At 42.3% G+C, this 27,201-nt stretch overlaps 1 protein-coding gene across 7 annotated transcripts in view; it reads left to right on the top strand.

The window, feature by feature from the left end:
* Positions 1 to 27,201, top strand: part of nav1b (neuron navigator 1b) — a 137,467-nt gene that overhangs the window by 29,923 nt on the left and 80,343 nt on the right. For 3 of the 7 annotated variants that reach the window (XM_064969137.1, XM_064969138.1, XM_064969139.1), the window contains exon 4: positions 21,656 to 22,399. The exons of 3 other annotated variants lie outside the window; for them this stretch is intronic. In XM_064969137.1, coding sequence (XP_064825209.1) covers positions 21,656 to 22,399 — 744 coding nt within the window. Of the gene's footprint in view, positions 1 to 21,360; positions 22,400 to 27,201 lie in introns of those variants that run through there. One more of the 7 variants, XM_064969143.1, reaches the window with a different exon arrangement.

Consider the following 27,201-nt stretch of genomic DNA (forward strand, 5'->3'; position numbering starts at 1 on the left):
TTATGTGTTGTTTTTGACACAAACATAACGCTTTGTATTCAAGTTAATATATTTGCCAATTTTTGGGGTAATTAAGGTTAGTATTGTGGAGTAATTACAATGTTGTTGATCGATCCATCCTTTGTTTTCTCCTATCACAGCTATTTCTTTCCTCTCTGGCAACTGAGTTACTCCTGAAAAATACTCCTGAACGTATTTAGGCTTGCCATAACAAAGGGGTTTGAAAAGATATTTCAGCTTTTCATTTGTTCATTTTGATTAATTTGTAAAATTGTCTAAAAACATAAATCCACTTTGATATTATGGGTATTGTGTGTAGGCCAGTGACACAATCTCAAATTAATCCATTTAAAATTCAGGTTGTAACAGAACACAATGTGTAAAATGTCAAGGGGTGTGAATACTTTCTGAGGGCACAGTACATCAAGTGGCTTCACATTACATAAACAGAAGATACTGTAGGCTCCTGCCCCTATAGGCCATTCTGGCTCAGACAGGGGGTGGCAGGTAGCCTAGTGGTTAGAGCGGATGCTACCGTGATTACAGATGAATCGATGAATTATTCACGAGTCCTGAATGAATCGTGAATGATGATGAGTGAGAACGTAAGACGCACAAATATCATACCCCCAGGACATGCTAACTTCTCACCATTACAATAATATGGGGAGTTACTGTATCACCAGTACTCAATGACAGGTTAAAAATCAGGCTAAAACAAGGATTAAAAGATCAAAAAGTTAAGAGCATAAACTCTTTCTAACACGCTCTCCTCTATCCTTGCTTCCAACTGCCTCTCTACACATATATGCCTGTATTTCTATACAATTAGCCAATCCTGATTCTACACACATTCCTCACACATTCAATGAACACACGTAACTGCTGCAGGTGAAATGATTGAAAAACATGCAAATTGGTCCGTTGGCAGACCACTACCTATTCTTGCCTAAACATCAGACTGTTACCATGGTTACGCCATTGATTTTCAAATCTTACCAAAGTTGCCCTATTAGAGACGCAATAGTCTTTACAAGCCATAATGTTGAATAACCTATTTACACTTCCTTTACCGGTTCTACATGCTGTTGGTCCTTTTGGTGGTAGGATGTGGCAATGGGGTATCCACAGGAAAGTGTTGTCTACATAATTTTGCAGGTTCTGTCGCTTATATTTTCAATCTTGACGCATTGCACGCGATTCACAACACATAAGCAATAGCCGAATATCACCGAATGTAGTCGCTGAATCACATTTCCTCGCAACCAGCTGAAAGTGTTTGCCGTTCGGTCTGTGGCTTCGGTTCGGCTCGGCCATAAGTAAGTGTTTGTCACGTGCGAATTTCATCAGTATGGAAAATAAAAACTGGAAATAAAAACTGAATGTTGCGTTGATAACACCTCCCTGTTATCAGATTACCACCGACATAGGGCCAAAATCAGCGGACAACAGGCAAAGTACATTTTTTCGTGTGAATTTTACCCCTTTTTCTCCCCAATTTCGTGGTATCCAATTGTTTTTTTTTTAGTTACTACCTTGTCTCATCGTACGGGCTCGGGAGAGACGAAGGTTGAAAGTCATGCGTCCTCCGATACACAACCCAACCAGCCGCACTGCTTCTTAACACAACATCAGACACACCCGGAAGCACCAATGTGTCAGAGGAAGCACCGTGCACCTGGCAACCTTGGTTAGCGCGCACTGCGCCAGGCCCGCCACAGGAGTCACTGGTGCGCAATGAGATAAGGATATTCTTACCTGCCAAACCCGGACTACGCTAGGCCAATTGTGCGTCGCACCACGGACCTCCCGGTCGCTGCAGGTTACAACAGAGCCTGAGCGCGAACCCAGGGTCTCTGGTGGCACAGCTGGCGCTGCAGTACAGCGCCCTTGACTTGTGTTGGGACTGTTCGGGAATGGTGAGCCTACATGCTAGAGACGAGTGTGTAATTATTTCACTCTCGGATTCTAAAAGACAGAAGGCATGTCAACCCCAACAGATTACCTTGGTTCTCGAGCTGAGCATCTCAATAGGCACTAGGCTGCCTCCCTCCGGAGCCCCTGGAACGTGTCCCCTTGGTCCATCTGACGTCCACTCATAAAGCTGTGACAGCGGCTCTCCCCATGGCTCACTTCAGCATTGCGGATTCCCGAACCACTTCCCCATTTGTGCTCCACCCACGCTCCACCACCCGGCGGAAAGTCCCTCCAATCCAGCAACCACAAACGCCTCCAGGTTTTCATCCAGTTGCTCACCGCCTGTGGTTAAGCCTGTTCCACACCATCATTTAAAACACTGTTCCATAAAACCTTTGTCTTCTCATTGTAGCTCGGGAAATCATCCCACTTCTGACCCCATGTGTGACGAAGTTTGCATTTACCTCGTGCACATAAAAAGGTTTCTTTAAGTCTGGACTTAGTTTTATTCCAAACATTTTTATGTGTTGTCAATAAATACACCGATGGGTTAAAATCAGGCTGAGCTAAAAGCAAGTATTACAAGTACAAAAATGTAAGAGCATAAAATCTAGCGAAGATATGCTCTCCGCTCTCCTCTATCCTTCTGCTTTTGCTTCTATGATATCATGGCGGTCCGCAAACAATAGTTTAAGTGCATGCCTATCTGCTGGAATGTACGATCAATCAAAATCAGCATAATTCTGTACTACCATAATAAAAACAAAAAATTGAGACCAAATAAATCCCTAACTTCTACCACACCCTCCCTCCTCCCACAAAAAACCCTCCCAACCCCATTCAACCTTATCTATATCATGGTGAAACACTCCACCCTTGGAATTGTTCAGCATGTCAACAACCATTTCAACAGTAACATCTGTTACCCCCAATATCTCTTTTGCTGTCTCCGCAATAACCTTCAAGCTGGCATTTCTACTTTCCACAACCCGAGAATTACTGATAACCCTACCAAAATAAAAGCTATAAAGTCAACTTTATTCATTAGCAATGTGCCCTTCGACATGGCACATTCATGACCACAAGATTTCTGAACAGGCCCCCAAACCATGCCGGGGCCATCAGAAGGGCCCCAACAGTAGGTCCGCTTACTTACAGGTGCATCTATGTAAACTCCATCAGTCCGCACTGTAGTTCTACCAATCTGTTTTACGGCCCCTGCATACGATTACATCATGACTGGTCCTATATCTCTGAGCCTCTCTAGCCTCTCTCTGTACCTGGCATCCACCAAATGCTGCACTGTGTTCTCCCCCACAACTACAGCACTTAACCTTCACATTGCTTCCACATTCATCGTAATCATGTGCACCTCCACACTTGGTACATATCCCCCCCCCCCCCCCCTTTACACTGAGCAGTGACATGTCCCATTCCTTGGCATTTAAAACACTGCAGTGCATATGGGACAAATTCTCTAACATTGAAACTAATGAATCCTATCTGTACTTTTCCCAGCAAGACCTTCTCAAAACCTCAGCATCGTTGATAGGCTTTAACTTCTTTGACCCTCTTTCCTCCTGATCAACCTTTTGGCCCCAATCACTCTGCCTCCCTTCACATTTTCTTTAATATCATCTGTGGACATATATTTTGGGACCCCGAGGGTGACTCACATCCATCTCCACCCTTAGGATTACACACTCGCGTAAAAGCACCAGGGACATGGCTTTTAATCTTCTTCCCATTAAGCTTTTCCATTTTCAGAATCTTCTCTTGCTGAGCCTGGCAACCGCACAATGTTAGCAATCTACCATTTCCAATGAACCAAGCTCATTTGACTTCACCTACCTCTTTCTCTATGGCAGTTAGTTAGTCGGACTGGGTGTAAGTGAGGCCCTGTGGTCTCATCAAATACTATCACCACTTTCCTCTCCAACACATCATTAGTCTTGCTTCATACCATGACCCTCTTTATGCTTTCTTTACTAGACTCTCCATTGCTTTCTGTACCATGAACTCTCTTCTTCCTATGTCTTTGAACCTCATCCTCCCGCTCCATACCATCAGAACTGACGCCCAGATTGTTTGCATTCCAGCCCAGCTGTTGCTTCACCAACTTTTTCTCAATTTCTCCCGCACTACTCGCTGCCATTTCCAACCTCCAACCCTCTCTTCCTCAGCTAGCTTTATTCCTGGTCTTCTCTTTCCTTCTACAACAACTTTCTGTCTTTCCTCTTTTACTAACTGTATGTGTCATTCGATCAAGCGTCCGGATTGACTGTTTGCATAGGTTGTTTGGTGGTGGAACAGGAAATGGTGGAGATGATTCGATGATGTCAACGTCAGTCAAGGTACCTAGTTCCGCCTCTCTTAGTACCCCCTTCAGGGGGGTGTTCCACTGTGAACTCCTGAAGTCCCAGATACTTTTCAGCTGCAGCCACAATGATGACCAACTTCTTTCCTTTCTTTGATACTTGTGCCGTACAGTTAACAGATAGTAATAATAATGTATTACATTTGTAATGATCTCTTCATTATTCATAATAATCTCGCAGTTGCAATGACCGCTACAAAATCCACCTTAACACATAGCATATCCGGTTCTCTTGCTTGGCAAACATTCATGGGCTGCGGTTCATCCGCGACCATATCTTCAACACTGTCACTTGCTTTCTCAACTCTTTTGGTTGCCTCCACATAGGAGATCTGATGGACCATCCTGACTTTTACCACCTCAACTTCCTTCAACATTACAGGGCACTCCAAGAGCTCTAACCCTCAACTACCATCGACACCCCGGAGATGACTCCCTTAGCAAGCGCCCTGCTCCGAAGTTCAAACCACGACACGTTGGATGTCAAGATTCTTGTGATTCCCACTGCACTTTCTCCCTGTTCCTCAGAAATACAATTAATCAGAACAAGCCCACTTCTGGTCACTCAAATTGACTCCACTTTTCCCAGCACCCGTTTGACCTTCCTCGAGACCTGATACGGGTCTCCCAGATATTCATCCTTATCCAAAAAACTTCATCCAAACAGGACACATATCCTTGCCTGCATTACACGTACCATCCACTTCAATTTTAGACCACTTCTTTTTTGTTCTATTCCTCAACGCAACTGTTTTCCATTGATCTTCTCCAACCCTACTCAACGCACTTCTTGTTTCTAACTCAGCAACAGTAGCGGTGCGTGGGTCAAATCACTGGGGAAGCCAAGCCCTCCCCCCAAACCTATGTGTTGTGATAATTGCGTTGCTTGCTGAAACAATACGAAGACACAGTGGCAGAATAAATTCAACCATATCTTTGTTTTTATCACAAAAGCAACTTCTGTCCAGTGAAGTCCACACAGCATATTGCATGTACAGTTACAGACAGTTTCATGACCTACAGCATGGTCAAGCAAGTTACTGTTACCAACATTTTCGGAAACAACTACTGATTTAGAACCACAGAGTTATCGCAAAGTCGCAAAGAATGATGATAGCTGACACCACTATTCCAGCACCATTTCAACAACATCAAATCACCTCTGCTTAATCTAATACAGTGACAACTAAAAGATAGCAAAAACAATTCAGTCCAATCAACATAAGCTAAATAGCATATGCTGTGGCCGTCCATGGTTATGATTTCTGTGTGCGTGTTTGCATGTGTGTGTGTGTGTGTGTGTGTGTGTGTGTGTGTGTGTGTGTGTGTGTGTGTGTGTGTGTGTGTGTGCGTACATGTTCGTACAAGTAGAAAAACATGTTGACTCACCCTACTTGTAGAGAATCGCTAATGCCATCCTCCTCTCTTTCATGTTGACGAAATTATCTATCACTCTGTCATACAGTATACACTTTTGTTTTGTTGTTGTCCTAGCCTACCTGGCTAAAATGCTTGCTCGCTAGCCTAACTTCCATCCATGGGCAACGTTAGCTAGTTAACATTAGCCTTCAACATCTAGCTGCATATTGAACTTCCATACTCTCAGGCCAGGGGCACAACAACGTATGAATGAATGGTTGGATCTGAATCGTCGTTATAATCATTGGCCAATACATAGAATTAAGTAAAACCAAAAGTCCAAATCTCTATATCCTTCCATGACTAATTTAGGAAAGTCTCAATTTTAGCTAGCTAACTAACCACCGGAGGACAACAACACAACGAGATGCAACAATTCAAGTTTCTGTCAATGACGTATGCTATGCTCTCAATCGGATTGGATAGGAGTGATGCCAAAATACAAGCTGGCTTCCCTTAACACTTTATGTTGGTGCGCCAGGACCATTCACAGTTGAGCTCGCTCAGTTTAGCTCAAAGCTGATTGGCACATTTTGTATACTTTTTTTGTCAAGAGAGGCCAAATGTTCACTGGCTTTCCTTACCAATGCTAAGCATCAGACAGAGGGGCGCTGTTTCGCTCACTAGGATGATTTCTCCTGTGAGATACTTTCAGCATCTTGCGAATTTAAGGAAAATTATTAAACACAGAGAAACTAAAGATAAATTATTTTATGATTAAAAAAAAGATCTTGGTCAATTTTTGGGGAAGCCTTGCTTCTCTTGGCCTCCATGAATACATGCCACTGCTTAACAAAATCAATTTATGCCATCGCCAACTTCCCAGCAGGACAGTCAAGCCCCCACTGACCATCCCCACAAACACATATACACCTGTATTCAATCAACTCAAATTGGAGGGGCCTACAATACACAATTAGCTAATCCTGATTCTACACACATACCTCACACATTCAATTGACACACTTAACTGCTGCAGGTGAAATGATGGAAAAAACATTCAAACTATAACAGGATATGAAATATGACTGAAAACAGGGCCCTTTAACAAACACTAAACACATTTACATTCACACACAAAAGATGGAATGTTCAGTCTTTGGTGAGGATGTTTCATCATTCCAACAGACCCCCGCCGCCAAAATGTGTCCTAATGTTCAAATTACGACTATGCCACTGCCATGTGGTTTTTCCATGTTCCTTTTCAACATAAATCTATTTGAATTCCACTCTGCTGAGAATCAATCCTTGCCCCTGATCATGTTTTGACAGATGATTCAACCATGATTAGCTACATTACATTACGATCTGATTGGCTAAAATGGGGTTCCAAGCCATTGACAATTCCCTGTAATCTGCACTGTCTGAAGTAGCCTCGTCAATCGCTGAAGTAGTGCCAGTTTTCAAAATATCAATGTGCCAACTCTGAGCCCTGACCAAAACAAAACATGGCAGAAAATGTATCTCACCTCAGATCCAAAGCCAGTGGTAACCACAAACTTTAATGAAGCTTACGTTAAAATGAAAAGATTCATGTTAAACTTGGCTCGTGGCTGCAACACATTTTGTAACACAGACAGACCGTAGTATTCATATCACTCACCTTAAGATTCTGCAAAAAATAAATTTCTGCATAAACTAATTCATTCTAGCTAGGTAGTAAAGTTTACCCTCGTCGGTCCTGCATTTTGAATGCGTCCAATTTCAGTTTGTTAGGTTGTTGGTTTGTTTTTTAGTAACTTCGTAGCAAGTAGGTTGCTGTCTAGGCAGTGAGCATGCACGCTTGCTAACTAACATTAAGTGGGCCAACCAATCGTCAATCAAGCAGCACTACACAAATAGCTGACAATTTGCCCTGCAAATTGTGGCTGGCTAGCCACATACTGTAGGTATAGTTTTATAGTTTTATAGCCTGAATTTGAAATGGATTACATTTAGATATTGAGTCACTGGCCTACACACCATACTCTGTAATGTCAAATGGTTTAAGGATTTGGAAATATTTACAGTTGAAGTTGGAAGTTTACATATACTTAGGTTGGAGTCATTAAAACTTGTTTTTCAACCAGTCCACAAATTTCTTATGAACAAACTATAGTTTTGGCAAGTAGGTTAGGACATCTACTTTGTGCATGACACAAGTCATTTTTACAACAATTGTTTACAGACAGATTATTATTATTATTATTATTATTATCACAATTCCAGTACGCCAGACGTTTACATACACTAAGGTGACTGTAACTTTTAAACAGCTTGGAAAATTCCAGAAGATGATGTCATTGCTCTAGAAGCTTCTGATATGCTAATTGACATCATTTTAGTCAATTGGAGGTGTACCTGTGGCTGTATTTCAAGGCCTACCTTCAAACTCACTGCCTCTTTCCTTGACATCATGGGAAATTCAAAAGAAATCAGCCAAGACCTCAGAAAAAAATTGTAGACCACCACAAGTCTGGTTCATCCTTGGGAGCAATTTCCAAACACCTGAAGGTACCACGTTCATCTGTACAAACAATAGTACGCAAGTATAAACACCATGGGACCATGGAGCTGTCATACTGCTGAGGAAGGAGACGCGTTCTGTCTCCTAGAGATGAACGTACTTTGGTGTGAAAAGTGCAAATCAATCCCAGAACAACAGCAAAGGACATTGTGAAGATGCTGGAAGAAACAGGTACAAAATTATCTATATCCACAGTAAAACAAGTCCTATATCGACATAACCTGAAGGGTCGCTCAGCAAGGAAGAAGCCACTGCTCCAAAATCGCCATAAAAAAAGTCAGACTACAGTTTGCAACTGCACATGGGGACAAAGATTGTACTTTTTGGAGAAATGTCATCTGATCTGATGAAACAAAAATAGAACTGTTTGGTCATAATGACCATTGTTATGTTTGGAGGAAAAAGGGAACGGCTTGCAATCCAAAGAACACCATCTCAACCGTGACGCAGGGGGTGGCAGCATCATGTTGTGGGGGTGCTTTGCTGCAGGAGGGACTGGTGCACTACACAAAATAGATGGCATCATGAGGTAGGAACATTGTGTGAATATATTGAAGCAACATCTCAAGACATCAGTCAGGAAGTTAAAGCTTGGTCGCAAATGGGTCTTCCAAAATGAACAATGACCCCAAGCATACTTCAAAGTTGTGGCAAAATGGCTTAAGGACATCAAAGTCAAGGTGTTGGAGTGGCCATCACAAAGCCCTGACCTCAATCCCATAGAACATTTGTGTCAGCACTGAAAAAGCATGTGTGATCAAGGAGGCCTTATAACCTAACCCAGTTACACCAGCTCTGTCAGGAGGAATGGGCCAAAATTCACCCAACTTATTGTGGGAAGCTTGTGGAAGGCTACCCCGAAACATTTTACCCAATTTAAACAATTGAAAGGCAATGCTACCAAATACTAATTGAGTGTATGTAAACTTCTGATCCACTGGGAATGTAATGAAAGAAATAAAAGCTGAAATAAATAATTCTCTCTCCTGTTATTCTGACATTTCACATTCTTAAAATAAAGTGGTGACCCTAACTGACCTAAAACAGGGATTTTTTACTAGGATGAAATGTCAGGAATTGTGAAAAACTGAGTTTAAATGTATTTGGCTAAGGTGTATGTACACTTCTGACTTCAACTGCACAAATTAATACAAAATGAACAGCTGAAATGTCTTAATTCAATAAGTATTCAACCCCCATTGTTATTGCAAGCCTAAATAAGTTTCAGGAGTAAAAAGTGGCTTAACAAGTCTCATAATTAGTTGCAATTGCCTTTAACATGATTTTTGAATGACTTCCTTATCTCTGTACCCCACATATACAAGTATCTGTAAGGTCCCTTAGTCGAGCAGGGAATTTCAAACACAGATTCAAACTACAAAAAAACAGTGATGTTTTTCCAATGCCTAGCAACGACGGGCACCTATTGGTAGATTGGTTAAATAAATAAAAAAGCATTGAATATCCCTTTGAGAATGGTGAAGTTAATAATCACTCTTTGGATGGTGTATCAGTACACCCAGTCACTTCAAAGATACTGGCGTCCTTCCTAACTCAGTTGCCGGAGAGGATGGTGGTGGCTGCATCATATTATCGTTTTTCTTGTCATCGACAAGGACCAAGGAGTAAAAAGATATGGAACAGAGGTAATCACAAGCAAGATCCTAGAGGAAAACCTGGTTCAGTCTGCATTCCAACAGACACTGGGAGACAAATTCCCTTTCAGCATGACAATAACCTATAACACAAGGCCAAATATACACCGGAGTTGATTCCGAGACAACATTGCATGTTCCTGAGTGGCCTAGTTACAGGTTTGACTTAAATCGGCTTGAAGATCTTTGGCAAGACTTGAAAATGACTGTGTAGCAATGATCAACAACCAACTTGACAGAGCTTGAGGAATTTTAAGAAGAATAATGTGCAAATATTGCACAATCCAGGTGTGCAAATCTCTTAGAGACTTACCCAGAAAGACTCACAGCTGTATCGCTGCCAAAGGTGTTTCTAAAATGTAATGACTGAGGCGTGTCGATACCTATGTACAGTAAATGAGATATTCTTGTATTTAGTTTTTATGTTGTCATTATTGGGCATTGTGTTATACGGGTGAGAAATAAACCTATATTTAATCAATTTTGAATTCAGGCTGTAACACAACAAAATGTGGAATAAATCAAGGGGTATGAATAGTATCTGAAGGCAAAATAGCTAGGAATATGGAGATTGTTCTCATTTCTGCTGTCAAGTCTCTGACGTAACACTGCTGTACTGTAGGTAGCTAGCTAATGTTAGTGCACTAGTTAGCTAGCAAGTGAAGTGACAAGAAGTTTAGCCAGGTTGTGTAACAACCAACAGAGAGGAAGAGGCAGCTAATTGTCCCTGCTACTCTATAGCTGGCTAGCCAAGTGAGTATGTAGCAGTTATGGCGTTACTACTAAGGCATACTGAGACCAATATTATCGTTCTGTCATCATCGACATAACTTGTTGTATGTCGCTTAGTGACATGGCAACAGTCAGAGAAGTAGTGGGGGATACATTCATGTCAGAAATTAACCACACTGCTGCAACCAGAAACTGCTGGCTTTTTTAGCGACAAACAGTCGTTTTCAGAGGGAATTCTCACAAATAAAATGTTTCAAACCATTTATTTATAAGCACATTAACACACCCCCGTCTGTGCGTTGCTAGGTAATTACCACACACCTCAGTGGTTGAAGTCACTCCCTCCAGCCTTCCCACACCATTGAGTTGTGTGGCAATACCCTGACAATGCACAGTCTGGATTGTGTTAATGCTGACATAGTGAAGTGTGCCCAGTTATTACTATGAAATCGGAGCACCAGCCTGTTATTGGACAAAATTGGTCTTCTATGAAGACCTGACTTATGCGTTAGTTCAACAATAACCTGGTGATATAATTGGGGTTTATCTGAAGGTATGAGTTCTTTACTCGTCAATTTGAGCTCACTTCTTCCTGAGTAAGAAGACAACACAATTCCATTATACATCAATTATATACAAAGTAATCCAAATATTTACAAACATAATGAGAATGATCATGGAAAAGGGTAGGGAACAGGGTGAAAGATGCGAAGTAAAGACCTCGATATATCAGAATATTAAGATGTCATACTCAGTGAATGAGCAAAGTCTGTTGCTCAGACCACATAGAAAAGAACAAAGGGGAAGATGGCTGTGTAGCCTTTGATTGTTTCTCTTCTTGTCTCCTCAGGATTGTGTCCCTGGTTGCTCTTTCTTTTGGCTAATTCCTTGAGTTGCGGAGGCTGGGCTCTGACCGTCTTCTTCTTTCCTCGAAGAAGGTTAGCTTAGGCGTCCGCATGCATAGGTTCGGTTTGCTCCTATCAGAGCTCGGTTAGGTGGTGTGAATGTCTGTGCTCACATACTCCCTTAAAATACCTACACTTGGAAAACAAGAAGCAACAATATTACTGTTTTATAGTCTGAATTAATGTGTGAAATTCATATTTAACGTTTTGGCAGAGGTCTTAGTCGCACAATTCTACATCTAACCAATATGTTTGGTGCAGTATTTCTCAAGTGAACAAAATTTACATGAAAATTAGTTGTCTTTTGTTGAATGACAACAAACACTTTATTGAATAATCCCTACTGTTGACCAATCACTGACGAAAGGGTGTATACTTTGGCTACCGAACTTCGACTAGTCTCAAGAAAACTTACAAAACATACAAAAATGTACAAAACAAACAAAACATACAAAAACATACAAAAACATAACAAACTATAATATATACACAAACTTGTTTCTGTCACACGGCTGATCTGTTTCACCTGTCTTTGTGCTTGTCTCCACGCCCCTAAAGGTGTCGCCCTTTATCCCCAGTGCATTTATACCCGTGTTCTCTGTTTGTCTGTTGACAATTTGTTTTGTTTTGTCAAGCCTACCAGTGTTTTTTCCGTGCTCCTGTCTTTCTCTAGTTCCTGTTTTTTAGTTATCTTTGACCATTCTGCCTGCCCTGACCTTGAGCCTGCTTGCCGTTCTGTACCATGGCACACCACCCTAGATTACTGACCTCTGCCTGCCCTGACCCTGAGCCTGACTGCCGTTCTGTACCTTTCGGACTCTGCTCTGGATTACTGACCTCTGCCTGCCCTTGACCTGTCATTTGTCTGCCCCCCGTCATTGTAATAAACCCTTGTTACTTCGAAACTGTCTGCATCTGGGTCTTCTCCTGAGCCTTGACAGTTTCGACTGGCAAGCACACAGTAAGCTTAAGTGTGTGTCACGCTCATTGTAATGATGAGACCAAGGCTCAGCGTGTGTAGAATTCCACATAATTTTAATAAATCGAAACTCACTGTACAAAAACAACAAATAGCCAAACGAAACGTGAAGCTACTGTTGTGCCCTCAGGCAACTAAATGTAGACAAGATAGATCCCACACCAGAAAGTGGGAAAAAGGGCTGCCAAAAGATGATCCCCAATCAGAGACAACGATAAACAGCTGTCTCTGATTGGGAACCATATCAGGCCAACATATAAATACACAACATAGAATGCCCACCCCAAATAACACCCTGACCTAACCAAATAGAGAAATAAAATGTATCTCTAAGGTCAGGGCGTGACAGTGTGCTAGTGTTTAGGCAATACCTAGCTCTCTAAAGTCTTGTGCCTTTTTCTGTGACTAACGGGGCTTTCACATCGAACTGGTTTGGAGTGGTTTTTCTGAACTCTGGTGCATTTACCACCTTAGTTCAGTTTGTTTGGACTGGTGTGAACAATATCTAAACAACGCACTAAAAAATGCACCTTGGTTCACTCAAAAAGAGAACGCAATCTGGACAAACCACAGGAACAGAACCAGAGTCACTGTATGATTGGTTGTTTGACCAATGCTCGAGAATCATATCTTCATATCTTAGAAACATTCTTAGAAACACATGTGAGTAGAAGAACATTTATGAGTGCATCCAATGAAGATTAGGGGCGATGGGTACCTTGGATATAGGCTACTGATATAACCTATTCATGTTGCAGTTAGAAAATGGAAAGGGAAATGGGCATACCTAGTCAGTTGAACAACTGAATGCCTTCAACTGAAATGTGTCTTCCGCATTAAACCCAACCCCTCTGAATCAGAGACGTGCCGGGGGCTGCCTTCATCGACATCCACGTCTTCGGCGCCCGGGGAACAGTGCCTTGCTCAGAGGCAGAATTACAGATTTTGACCCTTTCCGAGCGGCTATTGCGCTGTTTCCTACCACATGTTGTTGAAAGACCAAAGCAAAAGTAATATGAAGACTGGGACACACAAGTCCCAATTCCGGTACTGAATAGGTACTTTCTCCCTAAAATGTACTTCACCCCCTGGGTACTATTTCCCTAAAGATACTTTCCCTCCCTTGTGAAGTAGCTGAGCCCAGAGCGGGGCAGAGAGGAGGATAAGAGGGACAGATATAGAGCTTTTTTATGACCCATTGTCTTGCAGGTAGAGAAAATCTTCAGGGAGAAGACCTAAAGTTGGCTAAAGTCAATTCAACATAATGTTTTACATTATTCAACATATGACACTAAAACAACACATCGCTACATTACTAACATTTTAATCACCCCCTGTATTTTTTTGTCAGTCGTGGCAATACGGCAAAATATGATACTGTATACAACATGCAGTTGTTTTTCAGTAAACAGGGCAGACTGCCAGACACATACAGCATATGAAGTCTATATTATAATAGTCTACTGTTAAAATGCCCAACTCAGCCCGTGTCACTAGTTCTCACTACAGTGACTGCTAATGTACAGTACAGTAAAAGCTTCATTACTCCACCTGTTTGATACATCAGGATCTAGGATCTCCTCCAGCAGTTTGTCACGACTGGATGGCACTGCTGCTGTCTTGTCAGTACAATAATAATAAATACACATGTGGGAAAACACGTTTTCCTGACTGTTAAAAATCACTCTCAAATCCCGTACAAAATATGAAAACGGCTTAAAAAGCCACTCTTAACTTTAAACTCCACTGCCCGTGGACAAGTACAGCAGGTGTTTGTACGTTTCGCATCATCAAATGTTGAATAGGAGCCTTTTCGATTTCACAGTGACATGTCTGTGAAAATGTCTGTTCATGTCTGTGAAAATGTTTAGTAAGAAGTTACTTAATGGTTGACAATTAGAGAATAGTCATTCTGCCATTATTATTCATTTACAAACATTCCTATCTACAACAAACCACAATGTTAACCTACAATTACCACAGGCCTAAGAGGAGAATGCAAAGGTCACTGGTAATGTAATAAAGATAGGGGGGCATTGTGTCCAAGTTTTGTACTGATTAGTACTGTTTAGGAACACCCAGTGCACGGATAATGACAAAAGTACCTCATAAAACTGCGTTCACTATAAAAGCCTTCAAAGTAGTCTCTTAATTATTGTGATGACTTAGAGAGGCTGTGGCCGCCCCTCACTTTATTCCTCTGAGAGAGGGTGGTGGCAGGTTGCATGGTTGAGTGGTCTTCAGGGCCGAATGGACAGATGTCAGACTGAGGGACCCAGTGATTTGATCTGGGGATCAACTATCGCCTCCTGTCAGGGAGTGCCTCTCATCCCCCCGGGACAGCCCTGGGGGGCCACTTCCAACCTGTCACTGTGTCCTAGACACTATTGATGAGGGAGAGAGGGATGCTCGGGTTATCTGTTTATTTCATATGGATAAATGCTCTCTGTGTGACTTCATCAGTGTAATCAGTGTGTGGTTTCATTAGTGAAACAAAACAAGCAAACAAACAATCTAAAGAAAGAAAGGATATGTAACTCTGATCTGATTGCTGTGCTGGTTGCAGTTATACCAGCATTGACTGTGAGTAATGACGCTCAGAAGGGGGCTGAATGCACCAATTCTTTTTCTGGTGCTCATTTTGGGGGTCTTGGGGGTGTGGTTCGATTTGGGTGTATTATGTTCCCTATATCGTACCGTGGCAGTTACTGTTGTTTGTCCTTCTGGAGTAGCAACAACATAGCCACTACCCCTTCGTCAAAGTAGTCCGAATGAATCTAAGATTCATCTAGGAATCTGTTATTGAGTTTGAAGTTTTCACTGAGGAGATCTCCGAGGAGCGCAGTTTTGCTAAGTCTTGCTAAGGTGTTTGGTGCAGTATTTCTCAAGTTAAAAAAAAGAGCATATCTGGGAGTATTTCATAGCGAATCATGTTACAAAACAGGTCGTGGCAGCACAGACGATTCTCTCAAATGTTTTTTCTTCTATTGTGGCAGTTGGGATTCAAGTGCGTATCGTCTCAATTCTCATTTTGTCCAAAACAGTGGCAGACTCGAGTGATCACTATCAAACACATCAACAAGTGGCCACTCCAGAAAGGGTTTAGGGGCCAAGTGTTCTTTCAACAGAACATTGGCAACATGTTGTCTTAAGTAAACAAGCCTAAGGAGCTGCGTAATGGGGGCAGGTTTGTCTCACGGTCAGGTTCTGCTATACGATTGCATAGAGTTCAAACAGCATGGGCAAGTGGGCATGATTGTAATCCAAAACCAACGCTTGTGTAAATCGTGATGACCTCAGTTACATAAATCTTACACAACTCTGTTTTTGGAAAATACTGACTTTATGACCAATATTATCCTACTTGCACTTTTTAGCACATTTTTCCGGTGGAATAAATGTTTCTGACTAATATCAATGCCACATAGGCCATTTTTAAAAAGATACGTTTTTTTTGCATTCAGTTGCTCATTAAGAATAACTTCTGTTGAAACAGCCTGTAAACATTTTGACATTTTTGGTCGGTTTGTCCAGGAAAAATACAGTGAAACATGATACTCTAAAAATAGTATTATATCTGTGGCATAAGACAAAATGCTCCCACATTAACACACGGAGGTAAGATAATCACTTTGATGAGATTGGAAACGAGAATGGCGGATTAGCAGTTTGCTTCAGCCTTCCTCTACAGGTTTCCAGCCCATTGAGCTCAGCAGGAATACACTAATATTCAGCATATAGTGAAGTTTGGGGGGAAAAAACCCACAGATTATTATTTAATTCAGGTTTTTACAATATCGTGGACCCTCGGTCTCATATTCCGCTCAGCAAAATTATTGAATTAGTGATTTAAACAAGATGTATTTTTATGGTAGGATATCAATGATCACTCTGTTTTTCTTTGACCACACACGCACACTGGGTGAGAACATTTGGACGTTCCTCTACATCTTTTATGTGTTGCATCATCATATGTTGCAGCACCCCATAGCAGCTGAGTCGCCACAACATGATTACACAGATTGTCTAGGGAAATTTACTACCGGCAGCTGTGTAGCTATCCCCTCCTAGACTCTTTACTCATAGACATGCACACACAACCAGACACACATGTAAACACACACACACACCCCCCCCCCACACACACACACACACACACACTGCTGGCCAGTACATAAACGCTAGTAAAACCAAATGCATGCTTTTCAACCGTTCGCTGCCTGCACCCGCACGCCTGACTAGTGTCACCACCCTGGATGGTTCCGACCTTGAATATGTGGACATCTATAAGTACCTAGGTGTCTGGCTAGACTGTAAACTCTCCTTCCAGACTCATATTAAACATCTCCAATCGAAAATCAAATCTAGAGTCGGCTTTCTATTCCGCAACAAAGCCTCCTTCACTCACGCCGCCAAACTTACCCTAGTAAAACTGACTATCCTACCGATCCTCGACTTCGGCGACGTCATCTACAAAATAGCCTCCAACACTCTACTCTGCAAACTGGATACAGTTTATCACAGTGCCATCCGTTTTGTCACTAAAGCACCTTATACCACCCACCACTGCGACTTGTATGCTCTAGTCGGCTGGCCCTCGCTACATATTCGTCGCCAGACCCACTGGTTCCAGGTCATCTACAAGTCCATGCTAGGTAAAGCTCCGCCTTATTTCAGTTCACTGGTCACGATGGCATCACCCACCCGTAGCAGGCGCTCCAGCAGGTGTATCTCACTGATCATCCCTAAAGCCAACACCTCATTTGGCCGCCTTTCGTTCCAGTTCCCTGCTGCCTGTGACTGGACCGAATTGCAAAAATTGCTGAAGTTGGAGACTTTTATCTCCCTCACCAACTGCAAACATCTGCTATTTGAGCAGCTAACCGATCGCTGCAGCTGTACATAGTCTTATCGGTAAATAGCCCACCCAATTTTACCTACCTCATCCTCATACTGTTTTTATTTCTTTACTTTTCTGCTCTTTTGCACACCAATATCTCTACCTGTACATGACCATCTGATCATTTATCACTCCAGTGTTAATCTGCAAAATTGTAATTATTTGCCTACCTCCTCATGCCTTTTGCACACAATGTATATAGACTCTTTTTTTCTACTGTGTTATTGACTTGTTTATTGTTTACTCCATGTGTAACTCTGTGTTGTCTGTTCACACTGCTATGCTTTATCTTGGCCAGGTCGCAGTTGCAAATGAGAACTTGTTCTCAACTAGCCTACCTGGTTAAATAAAGGTGAAATAAAATAAATAAATAAACATTCGGAATTGTCTCCAGATCTGTGGGAAAGCAGTGGCTGGATGCTGTTTCACCCTCATCTCTCCTGAGGAAGGTTGTCTCTCTCCTAGTTCATTAAATCAGTTGAGAACAGTCAGGAAATGGGTTCGCCGTATCATTGGCTGAGTACGTTCTGATACTTTGTGTGGTCTTTTGTAAGCTAACATTATCTTTATAAGGACTTATGCACAGTTGATATGTTGGTTATACAATAGGGCTGCTCAGGCAGAAATGACTTGATGCAATTACAATATTTCCAGCTACATTTCATAAATATGCTCATACAAAAATATTTTCAAAATATTGTGATCAACTTTTTCCCATCCACAAAATATCTACACAACAGGAAACAAGCTTGTCAGAGCAGCTTGGGAGTGAGGTCATCATCAATGGACTCAACTCAGCATGGGGGCATCGCTTGTGACAAGCAAGAACAAAACATGACATTGTTTTCAGTCCCCCTTGCTAAGCCACATCAAATGACTCCATGGGTCTCAGAAGAACCCCAGGTGCCCCGGGACCCACATATCAGGCCAGTGGAGTGTGTAGGCACACGGTGGGAGAGCAAGGAGAAATGGCCCTTGAGGCATCGTAACAAACTAGTCCGTTGCATTGCATCAAAGCAAAGTGAACCATAGTGTTCCCAAGAGGTTATTGGTTCTTCTGGTTAAGATAAATTGTGTTTCATTGCTTTTGAGCACAACCTAGAAATTATTTTTTGATTTCTCAAGCGGGCACATTACACACATACTGTATGTCAACACACATAATTGTGCATACAGTATGTATGCACACTATATTGTACTATTTTACTGTAATAGAAGGTATAGAGGTTAATAAACAGGCATGTATTTCCCAGCTCTGTTGTCTCTGTGAACAGAAAGCCACCTAGCTAGTATAGCAGCCCTCATGCAGTATTTAGAGTCAATGAATGTCCTCTTGTTCTAAGGGGAGGGGTGAAGCAGACAGTCATTTTGCAGTAATTCCAGTGCTATACTTACATACTATAAGACATTATGAGTCTGGGTTGGATGCTGTTACCTGGGTTTAGTGCTTATGCTGCTTGCAGCTCTTTCCATAGTGTGCTAGCACTTTATTTTACAGTATTTTCCTAGTATTCAATGGGAAATTGTGGTATCAAATGGCGCCAGGTTGCACTTGTTTTATTGAATTTATTGAAAAATGAATAAATAGGTTAACTGTAATTACCATTCCACCATTTAATTTCTTAGTACCCTGAAAAAATATAAATGGAACATGTAAAGTTCTGGTTTCATAAGCTGAATAAATGATCCCAGAAATGTCCCATATGCACAAAAAGTTTATTTTCTCAAATGTATTTCATACATTTGTTTACATCCCTGTTAGTGAGCATTTATCCTTTGTCAAGATAATCCACCCACCTGACAGGTGTAGTATATCAATATACTGATTAAACAGCACGATCATTACACAGGTGTACCTTGTGCTGCAGACAGTTTTGTCACGCAACACAATGCCACAGATGTCTTAAGTTTTGAGGGAGCATGCAATTGGCATGCTAACTGCAGGAATATCCACCAGAGCTGTTGCCAGAGAATTGAATGTCCATTTCTCTACCATAAGCCACCTCCAACGTCGATTTGGAGAATTTGTCAGGACGTCCAACCGGCCTCACAACCACAGACCATGTGTAACCACGGCAGCCCAGGACCTCCAAATCTGAGGGTGCTGAGGAGTATTTATGTCTGTAATAAAGCCCTTTTGTTGGCAAAAACTCATTCTGATTGGCTGGCAAGGGGAAAGATGACAATTGTTTGGTCCAGTGACACTCATTTAGGCTGTTGGCAAGATACTGTATAGTGAAAAAGGACCTGAAAACCTCCATAGACACCTGCCAAAATCAGCATTTTGTTTTGTTTATTTGAAACTTGTTCTTGCTCGTCCCAAGCAATTCCCTCATGCAGAGTTTAGTCTATTGATGATGACCTCACTCCCAAGCTGCTCTGACAAGCTTGTTTCCTATTGTGTGAAACTGTGTACGCGACCTTATACAATTTGATTTGATTTACCGTCAATAATTTTGATACACGAGTGATATTATTTGGCAGAATTTTTTTTCTTCTAAATTTCTTCTAGATGTTAATTCCGATAGTAAATTATGACTTCCAAATTATGTTTGTACAGTAATAGTGTATACTTACACTGATAATATATGTATACTTACACTGATATATATATATATATATATATATATATATATATATATATATACAGTGCCTTGCGAAAGTATTCGGCCCCCTTGAACTTTGCGACCTTTTGCCACATTTCAGGCTTCAAACATAAAGATATAAAACTGTAAACTTTTTTTTTTAACTTTTTTTGTGAAGAATTAACAACAAGTGGGACACAATCATGAAGTGGAACATCATTTATTGGATATTATAAACTTTTTGAACAAATCAAAAACTGAAAAATTGGGCGTGCAAAATGATTCAGCCCCTTTACTTTCAGTGCAGCAAACTCTCTCCAGAAGTTCAGTGAGGATCTCTGAATGATCCAATGTTGACCTAAATGACTAATGATGATAAATACAATCCACCTGGGTGTTTTGCAAGGAGGAATGGGAAAAAATGTCAGTCTCTCGATTTGCAAAACTGATAGAGACATACCCCAAGCGACTTACAGCTGTAATCGCAGCAAAAGGTGGCGCTACAAAGTATTAACTTAAGGGGGCTGAATAATTTTGCACGCCCAATTTTTCAGTTTTTGATTTGTTAAAAAAGTTTAAAATATCCAATAAATGTTGTTCCACTTCATGATTGTGTCCCACTTGTTGTTGATTCTTCACAAAAAATACAGTTTTATATCTTTATGTTTGAAGCCTGAAATGTGGCAAAAGGTCGCCAAGTTCAAGGGGGCCGAATACTTTTGCAAGGCACTGTATATATATATATATATATATATATATATATATATATATATATGAAAATACAGTATTGACACACTTTGAAACTTATTGGACAGCATTGTTCTTCTGTACACATCATTGGATTGGTCCCATTTAAGTAAAAAGTCAATAACACTCAGTAGATTTAAGCATATGATTAAATCAGGGTTAGAGTTAGATAATAAGGCAGCTCAGACAGGATAAACAGCTAAGTTGGATGTTCCAGTTGTTGTGGGCTTTTGGACACAGCTTTCCTCACGGGCTGTTAACCCTGTTCATTTTGTGCACTGAGTAAACGATGTGCCTAAATGTGTCTGACTGCACAATCCATTTCCCCAGCACACAGGCAAATCATGCATAATTGTGTGTGCGATGAACGTGCCTGACCCAAGAGGTGAAGGGAGGGGGGAGGGGAAGAACAAAGGGAGAGAGGCAAGGGCGTGTGAAAACATGCCTGTGATTTAAAAAAGAAATCATTATGCTGTCCAGTTTTAAAAATGCCAAGCTTATCATTTCTCATCGCTCCCTTTACATTTCACACATGCTGCTGAGGCAGAGCAAAGTGTCTTTAAACGGTACAAGGGATGAGAGAGGGAGGAGGGGGGAGGGGCTGTTGTTGCGTCTGCTGCTACTGTCATTCTGCTGCTGCGCGCTTCAGCGGCAGGAGGCTCTGCTGAAGGGAGGAGTAGAAAACGGAGCCAGGGAGAACGAGAGAGAGAGGACAGGGAAAGAAAGGAGAGAAAAGAAGGGAGAGTCTGTCATGAGGACAGAGAGGGGGAAGGAGGAGAGGAAAATAATTATAATCTGTCTGAAAAAAGGACCAAAGATCCAAGAACTGTGTTGTGGTTGCCTTTTTCTGTTTTCTCTTGACAAGGACAAGGGGACCGAGAGGAATACTGTTTTTTTCTCCTCGCTGATGCTTTTCTCAATGCTCTCATGCAGGAGGCATGCTCAGAAGTAGTGTGAAAGGAAGCAGAGAAGGAGATTTAAAGATGGAACGGGCGGAAAGTACCAAAACGTACGGCCAAGCAGAGGGCAAAACTGTTGGCGTGGCAGCCAAGAGGGTCAAGTCGGGGATGCCCCAGAGTGCCCAGCGAGGGGAACTGAGGGTGTACCGTGCAGGTAGCTCTGAAGGGCGGCTGCCTGTGTCCTCCAACCTTCGCAAGCAGAGGTCCCTGACCAACCTGGCCGTGCTCACCGATGCAGAGAAGAAGATGCACCTCTACGAGCCCAAGTGGTGTGATGACATGGCCAAGCCTAGAGCCGGGCATCTCAAGACGGGCAAGCCCAAGCTGGCAGGAGGGGGTGGCAGTGGCGGAGGAGGTGGCGCGCCACTCTCACGCAACCTCTCCAAGTCAGAGCACTCTCTCTTCCAGGGAAAACCCAAACCCTTCAGCCCACTGGCGGCTCCTTCTGGCCTGGTCAGACCCGGTCAGAGCCGGATCCCTAGGGGTCCCTATGCAGAGGTGAAGCCCCTGAGTAAGGCCCCTGAGGATGGAAAATCTGATGATGAGATCCTCTCCAGCAAGGCCAAGGCTGTCAACAAGAAGCAAGTGGCGGGAGCTTCTGGTGAGGCAGGGGCCAAGGGCCAAGGGGATGGGAGCCAGTCCTTCCTCAAGGTGGATCCAGAGCTGGTAGTGACTGTCCTTGGTGACCTGGAGCAACTTCTTTTCAGCCAGATGCTGGGTGAGTAAAACCAAGCGAAACCTTTTCCCTGCCTGTCGAGCCTGTTGCTTTCTTCAGCACAACAAATAGAAACGCCCCTCTCTCCTCACTGTCTCCTCTCGATGCCTCACGCAGTCAGCACGCCCCTTACTACAGCTGTCGCTAACACCTGCTTGCTGCTGCAGACTTCATTGTCCCTGAATGGAGCTAATCTGGCCCAGCATCGATTCAGAAAAAAGCCTCTACGGTTTTTACACCGTCTCTCAGTGTTCACATTGCATGCATTTGAAACGCTTTCTCTTGAATTCCGCCCCAGCTTTTGCGTTTTGATTTAACGTTGTTTCCACATTCTTGTGAAGCAGGGATTGGGATCACACGACGGGTGGTGGTGGACAATGCCTCTATTGTTTGCAATGCATGTAGGTTATTGTTTTGAACATCCTACTGGCTACGCTATCTCTGGCATGTGAAGCATGATGTCATGGATTGTGTGTATAAGGTTGTTTTCTATAGCATTAGGGCTGGGAATTGCCAGCAAATTGATAATTGGGAGTCAAAGTATTGATATAATATTGTCCAAGTAAAATTGCAATATATAACTGTGTTGATTTTTTTCCCCAATCACTATCTAGCACTGGCTGTTCAATGGTATGAAAGAAAAAAAGAAAACCCAGGTCTAGCCAGTGACACGCTGATCTCTATTCCATCTCAGCTAGTCTGCTGCAGCGGGTCTACTAACCAGCTATGTCCTTAGTGATTGTGTAGCCCTCTGTATGCTCCATGCAGGGAAATCTGTGAATAGTTCCAGAAAATAGGAGCTGGGAAATAAACCAAGCCATATTTAATTCATCTTCAGCCCACTGTGAGACACATATTTAGCCTCCTCCCAGCCCCATTCATCCGTGGCCATTGGCAGATGGTGCCCACACTGTCTGCTATGGGAAAGAAAATGGCCATGGCTGGGCCTCTCTCTCTCCCTCTCCCGTGGGTATCTCAGTAGAACGACAACCTCTTTGTTACAACCAGGTGGATAGAGATGATATAATGTGTAGATATAATGGATTAAACACAGCACATTTTGAACAGGATATCTCTCTTTTTCACGTAATTTTTCAGTCAGGTTTTATACTGACCAGTGATATAGGTTGATCCCTGGATTGCCTACTGTGCTTTTTTTGGCCTCTGGCTATGAATGTCATCATCCCAACTGAGTGCATTAGATTAGTGTGTTGGGTTAATTGGCTTTGACATTGATCAGAAACAACAGCACAGATTAGGACCAAGAACCAAATATCCCGCCCAAACCTTGTCTTTCTCTGACAGTCATACATGGCTGGCACATATCCCACTGTACTTCAGTTTGTGCATCAGCTGCTGAATCAGTGACCTCAATTTCAATTGTGTCCAACCCCTGCCCTATTAAATTGCCAATTTCAAGTCCCATACCCTCGCTATGGTTTCATAGAACGCTCATTTTGGGGGTCTGTTTCTCTGCAGGCCCCTGAAAGGGTCAGCTCTTCTCTGGTCCACTCTAACAAAAACCATGTTGAGATGGCCGGTAATTGAAGATGGGACTGAAAGATGGTTTGAGATTATTAGGCCACTACTTTGACTGTATCTGGCGATTGCTCCCAGGGGGTTCAAGACTAATGACAGTGAGCTCTGCCCTGAATCATAGAGCCCAGAGACTGATTTAAACAACACAGCTCTGTCACATATATTATTTATGTTGTTTGGAATCTCTTCATTGATATACTAGCATTGTCGGAACTAGAAGCACAAGCATTTCGCTACACTCGCATTAACATCTGCTAACCATGTGTATGTGACAAATAAAATTGGATTTGATTTGATTTATTTTAAAATCAAAAGCTTTTATGAACAAGCCCGTCAATGAGCGTTCCAGCTAGTCACATAGAGGTAGCCTGTATTTTGTTGACATACCAGCTAGCCAAGTTAGAGACATATTTTATTAATGGACACATTTTTACTGATCTCATTTGTTTTCCGTGCCTTATTAGTTCATAAGGACGGGACGTCGAACCCTCGTGTTCGTCAGGCTTGGACACAAGTAAACAGTGTCAGTCAACAATCCCATTCTGAACATTGACAGTCCGTTGTTTGTGTGTATGTGTGTTTACTAGTGATCAGGGGAAAATCGATACAATTACATATTGCAATATTATTTTGGGAAAATATTTTATAGATACTTTGACTCCAAGTATCAATTTGTTAAAAAAAATAAATTAAAAGTAGCTTTGCTATGTAGCGTTAGCTAGAGCTAGTCGGCTGTACCTCCGCCAAAACTCTGATATTTTTCATCCGATAGCTTGTTCTCCATATTCTTTTTAAATAGTGAGCCAACATGTTTTCATCACTTTTATTTCCACGACTGATCAAATCGAATTTTCTCATGCTCTCGCTTGTCTCTCTGCAGCAGACATATACTGAGCAGTATGTTTGGAACATCAAATCGAAATAAAATTGCAGTGTCAAATGGTATCGTAAGAATTACAATACATATAGTATCATATTGTGATACAAAAACACACGGAATAAACAAACATACAGTCAATAACACAATAGAAAATAAGAAAGTCTATATACAGTGTGTGCAAATGTCATGAGGATGTAAGGTAATAAATAGGCCATAGTAGCGAAGTAATTACAATTTAGCAAATTAACACTGGAGTGATATAGGTGCAGATAATGATGTGCAAGTAGAAATACCTGTGTGCAAAAGAGCAGCAAAGTAAATTAAAACAATATGGGGATGAGGTAGGTAGATTGGATGGGCTATTTAGATGGGCTGTGTACAGCTACAGCGATCGGTTGGCTGCTCAGATAGCTGATGTTTAAAATTAGTGAGGGAAATATAAGTGTCCAGCTTCTGCGATTCGTTCCAGTCATTAGCAGCAGAGAACTGGAAGGAAAGGCAGCCAAATGAGGTGTTGGCTTTGGGGATAACCAGTGAGATATACCTACTGGAGCGCGTGCTACGGGTGGGTGTTGTTATCATGACCAGTGAGCTGAGATAAGGCGGAGATTTACCTAGCAAAGACTTGTGGATGACCTGGAGCCAGTGGGTCTGGCAACGAATATGTAGTGAGGTCCAGCCGACGAGAGCATACAGGTCGCAGTGGTGGGTGGTTGGGGCTTTGGTGAAAAAACGGATGCCACTGTGATAGACTGCATCCGGTTTGCTGAGTAGAGTGTTGGAGACTATTTTGTAAATGACATCAATGAAGCCGAGGATCGGTAGGATAGTCAGTTTTACGAGGGTATGCTTGGCGGCGTGAGTGAAGGAGGCTTTGTTGCGAAATAGGAAGCCGATTCTAGATTTAATTTTGGATTGGAGATGTTTAATATGAGTCTGGAAGGAGAGTTTACAGTCTAGTCAGACACCTAGATATTTGCAGTTGTCCACATATTCTAAGTCGGAAGTAGTGAGTAGTGATGCTAGTTGGGCGGGCAGGTGCGAGCAGCGAATGGTTGAAAAGCATGCATTTAGTTTTACTAGCGTTTAAGAGCAGATAGAGGCCACGGAATGAGTGTTGTATGGCATTGAAGCTCATTTGGAGGTTTGTTAACACAGTGTTCAAAGAAGGGCCAGATGTATACAGAATGGTATCGTCTGCATAGAGGTGGATCAGGGAATCACCAGCAGCAGGAGCGACATTGTTGATATATACAGAGAAAAGAATCGGCCCGAGAATTGAACCCTGTGGTACCCCCATAGAGACTGCCAGACGTCTGGACAACAGGCCCTCTGATTTGACACATGGAACTCTGTCTGAGAAGTAGTTTGTGAACCAGGCGAGGCAGTCATTTGAGAAACCAAGGCTGTCGAGTCTGCCGATAAGAATACAGTGATTGACAAGAGCTGAATGCCTTGGCCAGGTCGATGAAGATGGCTGCACAGTACTGTCTTTTATCGATGCCGTTTATGATATCGTTTAGTACCTTGAGCGTGGCTGAGGTGCACCCGTGACCAGCTCGGAAACAAGATTGTACAGTGAAGAAGTTACGGTGGGATTCGAAATGGTCAGTGATCTGTTTATTAACTCGGCTTTCGAAGACTTTAGAAAGGCAAGGCAGGATGGATATAGGTCTGTAACAGCTTGGGTCTAGAGTGTCACCCCATTTGTAGAGGAGGATGACCGCGGCAGCTTTCCAGTCTTTAGGGATCTCGGACAATTCGAAAGAGAGGTTGAACAGACTGGTAATAGGGGTTGCAACAATGGTGGCCGATAATTTTAGAGAGGGTCCAGATTGTCTATCCCAGCTGATTTATAGGGGTCCAGGTTTTGCAGCTCTTTCAGAACATCTGCTATCTGGATTAGTGTGAAGGAGAAGCTGGGGAGGCTTGGGCAAGTACCTGCAGGGCTGTTGGCCCGGGGTTCGGGTAGCCAGGAGGAAAGCATGGCCAGCCGTAGAGAAATTCTTCTTGAAATTCTCGATTATCGTGGATTTATCGTGGTGACAGTGTTACCTAGCCTCAGTGCAGTGGGCAGCTGAGAGGAGGTGCTCTTATTCTCCATGGACTGTACAGTATTCCAAAACTTCTTGGAGTTAGAGGATGCAAATTTCTGTTGGAAAAAGCTAGCCTTTGCTTTCCTGACTGACTGTGTGTATTAGTTCCTGACTTCCCTGAAAGTTGCATATCACAGGGACTATTTCGATGCTAGCGCAGTCCGCCCCATGATGTTTTTGTGCTGGTCGAGGGCAGTCAAGTGTGGAGTGAACCAAGGGCTATATCTGTTCTTAGTTCTACATTTTTTAAATGGGCATGCTTAAGATGGTGAGCAAATTACTTTTAAAGA

The sequence above is a fragment of the Oncorhynchus masou genome, chromosome 6 (genome assembly GCF_036934945.1).
Source record: "Oncorhynchus masou masou isolate Uvic2021 chromosome 6, UVic_Omas_1.1, whole genome shotgun sequence".
Classification (NCBI taxonomy): Eukaryota; Metazoa; Chordata; class Actinopteri; order Salmoniformes; family Salmonidae; genus Oncorhynchus; species Oncorhynchus masou.